General features: G+C 44.0%; 2 protein-coding genes across 2 annotated transcripts; one reads left to right on the forward strand and one right to left on the reverse strand.

Moving 5' to 3' along the window:
• Positions 1-2673: 2673 nt before the first annotated feature.
• On the reverse strand, positions 2674-3696 carry LOC116193779. The gene has a single exon (XM_031522528.1). It carries the CDS (start codon positions 3694-3696, stop codon positions 2674-2676), a length of 1023 nt encoding a protein of 340 aa, XP_031378388.1.
• A 1055-nt stretch (positions 3697-4751) lies between these two features.
• Positions 4752-5348, forward strand: LOC116193780 (glycine-rich protein 23-like). Its single transcript, XM_031522529.1, has one exon. The coding sequence runs from the start codon at positions 4752-4754 to the stop codon at positions 5346-5348; it is 597 nt and encodes a 198-aa protein (XP_031378389.1).
• Positions 5349-7343: the final 1995 nt, after the last annotated feature.

A 7343-nucleotide genomic window follows, 5' to 3' on the forward strand; every position in this document is an offset into this window, starting at 1 on the left:
TAAAAGTGAAAAGTGAATGATTCGCACCGGACTGAGTGAACCCATAGTGTCGGAGTGCATCAGCAAACTTCGAGAACCAATTCCTTGATGCTTGACGTAGCCCATATAAAGATTTGCGGAGCCTACAGACATTCCCGCTTTTTGGCGTAGAAAAACCCGGAGGTAATTCCATGTAAACTTCTTCATCTAGCTCTCCATGTAAAAAGGCGTTGTTAACGTCCATCTGATGGATTTGCCACCCCCTTGCCACTGCAACAGTCAATAAGCATCGCACGGTCACCAGCTTGGCCACTGGTGCAAATGTCTCATGATAGTCTACTCCTTCCACCTGTGTAAAGCCCTTCGCAACTAATCGAGCCTTATAGCGTTCTACGCTTCCATCAGCCCGGCGCTTCACCTTATACACCCACTTGCACCCGATAGGACGTTTACCGTGTGGAAGTTGTTCGATTGTCCATGTCTTATTCAATTCTAGCGCGCGGATTTCATCCGCCATTGCCATTCTCCATCTTTGATCTTTGATGGCCTCTCGGTATGACGTGGGCTCTCTGTCAGAATCAATTGCAGCTAGAAATACTTTGTGTTGGTCAGAGACACCCGAATAATTAATATACCTCTCAATGGGATAGGACATACCTGAGGAGCTCTGGAGATGGGTGAATCGGGGGGGGGGGGGGGGGGGGGGGGGGGGGGGTCTCATGGCGAGCAATATGAACGATGAAATCTTTCAATCGTTTGGGAAGATTGGAAGTTCTCTCAGATCGCCGCAAATTTACTTCTGGCACGACATCCTTCTTATCCATACTCAAAGCTTGCTTTTCCTCGTCATTACTCTCCTGATTCAAATTTGAATTTTCCAAAAAAGAATCCATTTTGGGTGATTCCTCCAATGTTGGCCGACTCCCCCTTTCCTCCAAATTTCGGCCCAATATTTCTGTTGAGCCACTCCCCTTTATTTCTAGCGGACAACCCAAAATCTTCTCTGTTCGGCCCGTCTCTGAAATCCTGTGATCTGGACTGGCCCCGTTTTTGGGCCTTGGACTCTTTCTTCCTTTCTGGTGGCCCGTATGTGCCCCAGTCCGCCCAATTTCAAAAGGCTCTTGGACTGAACTTGATCCACTTCCATCATTGGGCCTTCCTTCCTTTTCCAGGCTTGTCTGCTTCTGCCCATTATCATTTGGGCTGCTCTGCCACCTATTTTCTGTGGGCTTCCCGTGTTGCCACAGCCCGAGTTCGGGCCCTTCATATGTGCTGGTTGGCAAGGCCTCACTTAGGAACAGTGGCCCACCTCGTCTCCCCTGCTTCGGTTCTGCATTTTCTGTGGCAAAGGGAAAATTGGTGTCGCAAAAATGAACGTCTCTCGACACAAACGTTTGTCGATTCTTTAAGTCATAAAGCCGCCAACCCTTCTTTCCATGTGGATACCCGATAAAAATGCATTTTCGAGACCTCGGTTCGAATTTATCTTTGGTCCGTGTGTGAGCATAACACAATGATCCAAAAATTCGTAAATTCGAGTAGTTAGGTGGTTTACCGAATAATACCTCGTATGGACTTTTATTACCAAGCAATGACGATGGGGTGACATTTATCAAGTGAACAGCGGTTGACACACATTCACCCCAGAACCTTGTTGGCAATGAGGCCTGAAACATGAGTGCCCGAGCAACATTGAGGATGTGGCGATGCTTCCTTTCAACTCTGCCATTCTGCTGTGGCGTATCTGTACAAGACGTTTGATGCACATGCCATGTGCAGAGAAAAAGTCTCGTAGTTCCTTCGATAAAAACTCCATCCCATTATCACTTCTTAGGATCTTAATCTTGCGACCAAATTGATTTTTAATTAAATTATAAAAATCAATGATAAACCTCCGAGCTTCAGATTTTTCTCGTAACAGATATAACCACACTCCTTGACTAAAATCATCAACAATTGTTAAGAAGTAATTGGATCCACAACTAGCCTTAATTTTATATGGCCCCCATAAATCACAGTGTATCAACTGAAACGGATACTCGGCTTTATTCATATTCAAGTGAAATTGTGAGCGTGTCTGCTTCGCTCTAAGACAAATATCACACTCCTTATTACTTCTTTCACCAAAATCCAAATTAGTACCATTTAATTTCATCGTGCGAGACGGATGACCGAGCCTCTGATGCCATATCTCCGCAGATCCCTCTATGACTGTCTGACATACTTGCGGTCCAGTGGCCACTCGCCTCAGATGATAGACCCCCCCTCGAAGTTCACCCACTCCAAGCGTCCTCCTCGAGGTGCGGTCCTGAATAACACATAAATTGTCGCAGAATGTCACGATGCAGTTCATCTCTTTCGATAATTGTGCAATAGAAATTAAATTACAATTGAAAGTGGGCACATAGAGCACGTCAGTAATTTCCATCAAGTTTGCAATCATCACATTTCCCATTCGGGTGGCTTGTACCATGCCCCCGTTTGGTATGAATACTGGTGCTCCGCCCTTTAATGGAAATGATTTCGTGAAATTCTCAAGACACCCCGTCATGTGTCTCGAGGCTCCTGTGTCCAAAATCCATTCATCCTGCAAGTCTGCAAAAATAAATTCATTACCAACAAACCGGTTCGAATCCATATTGTCTTGCGAAAGCATGGACAGCAATCGTTGAAATTGCTCATCGGGAAGGGCCTCTAAACGTTCAGCCCGTGAGCCACTTCCTTGGCCCGTCTGGACTGCATTTGCCCGGTCTGGGCCTCGCTGGAATTGGGCTCTCCCTCGCGGCCCAAGCTCTGCTTTGTCTGTCCTTGTCCAGACCCTTTCCCTCCATTGGGCTTGGATTTTGGGTGCCAAGATGGATATCCAATGAGGGCCCAGCAAGAATTCCTCATGTGGCCCACTTTTCCACAGTTGCTACAGATTGTCTTCTCCCCCGAAAAGCCCTGCAACTCTCTGTTGGTTCCTCCTCGCCCCTGCTCCAGGTTTTCTTTGGAGAGAAATGCAGCCGATTCAGGAGCTGACTCTCGTGCACGCGAGACCAGCTTCTGCCGTTTTTCGTTCGCCACCATTTTATACACCTTGTTCAAATTCGACATCGGCTCAATACTGAGGATGGTGGACCGAATCGTGCCAAAATCCGAGGTGAGTCCCATGAGAAACTGAAAACATTTTTCCGTTTCTCGTTGCGCAGCAATCACGGCACCCACTCCACATCTACAACCCGGGTGTTCTAAATAGAACTCTAACTCATCCCACAACAACTTCAATTTACCATAGTAATCCCGAACACTCAGCCCGTCTTGCTTGAGAAGACAAATTTCGGTTTTGATTTGGAAAACCCTAGATTGATTTCCCTCGGAATATCTCTCCTTGAGATCATCCCATAACCTTTTGGCGTCCACGGCGTATGTAACGGTGGCTTGAAGACTGCCCTCCATGGTGTTAAACATCCACGCCAAGATCGTGGAGTTACATCGTTCCCATCTTTCTCTGAGGGGACTGTTATCTCCCGGTTGCTCGAGAGATCCGTCTATGAAGGCCCGTAACGCGATCAACATGGCCCGTGACCATGTCAAATAGTTGTCGCCGTTGAGGGTGCACCCGATTATTTGGGCTCCCGTGCTATCCGACGACGTAAGGCGATATACCGGCGGGACCTCCACACTCCTCATTGAGCCGTCCCCTGCCGCTCTGCCCTTTGACGAGTTAGAATCCATTCTCGGACTCTTCTCATCATCACTAACATCAAACATATTGAAGTCGGAAAATTTCAATCGGCTCAGGAGCGTAGGTGCTTTGATACCATGTAAAGTTTGGATCAATCCAACTTATTATTCAGCATGTCGATCAACGAATAAATAGCCCGACTGATATTACAAGAAAAGGAAACCAAGAAATATTCTAGGCCTAATATCTGTGACTACCTAACATATCGAATAGCAATTATACTAGATTCCTAATATATACGTATACAATCTAAAATATCTGTAATAGTTATAAAGGAGACTAATGGCTCTACTAAATGGAAAAGGAAATGAAAAGCAAAGAAGAAAAATTCTATTGGTAATAATCGAACATGAAATCTCCTAACTCACAAGGAAAGACATGTGTCATTGTAGTGTTTCCCTATCTAGTGAAATTTTAGTTTAAATAATACTTATTGCTCTTCTTTATTTTCCATTTTGGTATCCGTTACTATGATCTAGGGATATGGTGCACGGTGAACCAAGAGATTTCAACTCGATTCTTTGACTATATGAGACTATGTGTACTCGAAAAATTAAATTTTAAGTTCTGCCTCCGAATTGTTGGAAGATACACTCGATGGCGACAAGAAGCTACGCAGTGGTAGATATACAAACCACTAGGAGTCATATTTTGCTGTTAGAAGAAAATAAATTCAAAATTGTCAATGAAAGTAATTGCTAATTAAAGCTAGTGAAAGCAGAATCCGCAGAGCTTATAGCCCATGCAGTGGCCATTACCCTGCAACTGTGAAGTAAAAATCATCTCTTGTTTTGCTCACTCACCTAAAACTCATCAGTGCTCACTCCCAATAATTTCTTTACAATTGCAAGACATCTTCGAATAGACTCGGAGAGCAATCAGTTTCAGCGATCTCATTTACTAATGGGATCGAACGCCGCCCCTTTACTGCTCCCAACCGTCCCCTAACCTCGCATTTGAATGATCATAATATAAATGTGCAAGCTCAGGTGGACTGGCCTGACACTGAACAATAATACATCTCCATCTACGAAAACAACAGGAAATGGGGCAAATGAGATACATGGCGAGTTCGATGGTGATTATATCAGTGATCATACTTGTGTTAGTGGCCCCTACCCCTAACAGAGCTGCTCGGACGATCCCGACCACGTCGGCTCATCTCGATATCCATAATAATGATACTAATGGTAATAATGATAGCACCTCAAAGCAAGGTGCAACTGCTCCTTCAAAGGAGGTTGGCAAAGGTGACGATGGTCATGGCGGAGTTGGGATCGATGATCGGAAGAATTTGTTTCCCATAAGTGGAGGGGCTGGAGCTGGAATGGGTGGCTATGGGGAGATGGGCGGTGGGCTTATCCCAGGGCTCGGTGTGGTTGGGCCTGGAATGAGGAGCGAGTTTGGGATGGGCGGCGGCCTCAGTTACGGAGGCGGGGCTGGGGCTGGGGCTGGATCTGGAACTGGAATTAGTAGCGGTGGCCTATCAGGAGGCCTGGGTGCAGGTGGACCTGGTGTTGGGATTGGCGGCGCGGGTGGACTCAGTGGCAGCTCCACTGGTGGGTTCGGCGTCGGCTCAGCCAATGGATTCGGTGGCGGATCAACAGGTGGAATCCGCGGCCTCCCATTTCCTTTCCCATGATTTCGCCTTGCTTCCGTGGTTCAGCTTAGTATCAACCTATGATCTCCTCTTCGTAGGTCTGGTTGTAGATACCCGTCATAATAAATCTTCGGCTTCCTGGACGATACGTTGTCGGATGTCGTTCCTGTTGGTGTATCCACTTTTAAGTGGTTTCAACTTACTTTGACGAGACGTGTAATGTCACTTTTAATGTTGTAATAAAATGGTAAACCGAATGTCTAAGTTCTAGTAACAATATATTATATTGGTCCACAGTAAGGTGTGTACGTCTTTCAGTGGATCTGTTCCAGAAAAAGAAGAATAAAAGGAAGATGCATATTTCTTATTTAAAAAAAAAAGAACAAATTTTCATGTTAATATTCAACAAATATCAGAGTACTCGGTACCTTATTGATGGGTATGTAAACATCTTCAACAAATATCATGTTGAACATCTCTACAATTATAAAACCAAAAGAAGAGATTTTAGTCTCACTTTCATTTTCATGGTTGAGAGAGTTCTACTCTTTAACAAGCTGACTTGCCTCGAACTAAATTAGTCGCAGACTATATATTGACTTCCGATAATAAGGTGCACACCCGATAATAAGGTAACGATAATCTAATGTAAAATCTATTAAAAAAACATGAAATATGAGACCACGTATAGCTAGATTCCTATTAATCATCTATCATAATCGAATGTAACAAAAGTAATCTTTTATAAACACTTTCTTAATAATTACCTTTTCGGGATGTAATTCAACCACGTTCAAAGACATATATTAGGAAAAGGGGAGTAAAGCACACCACGCAAATAAAGGGAAAGGGGATTTGGAGCAGTGGTGTGACCCTTGATCTCAAAATAAGAGATTTTGGTTTCGATTTTCATTGATGGGGCACCCCCATCCCTTATGCTACGTTTGTTTCGCCGTAATGGAAGTAGCAGTGAACGTAATAGGTAGGGAATATGAATTAGTAAGTAATAGAATGAAAATTGCATTTAAACTTATTTGCTTGATTGAATGTAACATGAGAAATGTGAATTACTATTCTAAAATGTAGGTTCAAAGAATTGATGGAGAGATTTTGAAAAAAATACAGAACTACCCTTCCTATACAAAGAAGAAAATGCCCAATAAATATTAACTGTTCATTTACCAAAATATAAATATTATATAATATTTATTAAAGATATAAAAATTGAAATTAAAAAACTTTTTTATTTTAAAAAAGGTGGCAAACATCGAATGGGCCGAACCCCATGGCTGGGTCGCAAACCCAACCACGGGACTCGTGAACCCTAGGTTCAACAAATCCAAGCTTGGGGGCCAGAGAGAGAGATGAACCTAGCTAAGGGCTCGCAGCCCTAGGCATGGCTCGAGGCTCAAGCTGCACATGGTGCTCGGACCCTACGTGAGCCCCCGAGCTTGATCTGGCTTCGCCAGCTCGAGCGCAAAAAAGAGGATGCCTCCATTTCGCCATAGGTGAAAATTCGATGGTGGCGATAGCGGAAGAGGGGTGGTGGTGGTGAGGGTGGGGGGCAGAAGGGTGGTTCAATTAGAACATTTGAACGATAGTTGAGGGTAATTTGGTCATTTCATTCCTATTATGTATGCATTTTACCTATTACGTACAGGGAGGTACAACACCACAATTCGGAGTCTATTACGGATAAGTAAGCCCATCCATAATTGCGATTATGACCGCAGGTCAAAACAAACAAAGTAATAGGTAGGGGTGATCGGTTCCGGGTACCAAGTATTTTTCACGATATCCGGATCCTACCCTGTAATGGATATGTTCCAAGATTTTGGAACCAGACCCTACCCTATTGAATCTTGGAACCGGAACCTACCCGGAACTTGTATTATACCACAGGTTTAAAGTACCATGTTGGAGCCTGTAAATGTTTTTGTCTCACTAAATAAAACCGAAAATGTCACATGCATAATCAGTAATCACGCCAAATAGAATATCTACATAGATATTAATTAGCAATCCTAGTGCAAGGAT

The sequence above is a fragment of the Punica granatum genome, chromosome 2, assembly GCF_007655135.1.
Source record: "Punica granatum isolate Tunisia-2019 chromosome 2, ASM765513v2, whole genome shotgun sequence".
Taxonomy (NCBI): Eukaryota; Viridiplantae; Streptophyta; class Magnoliopsida; order Myrtales; family Lythraceae; genus Punica; species Punica granatum.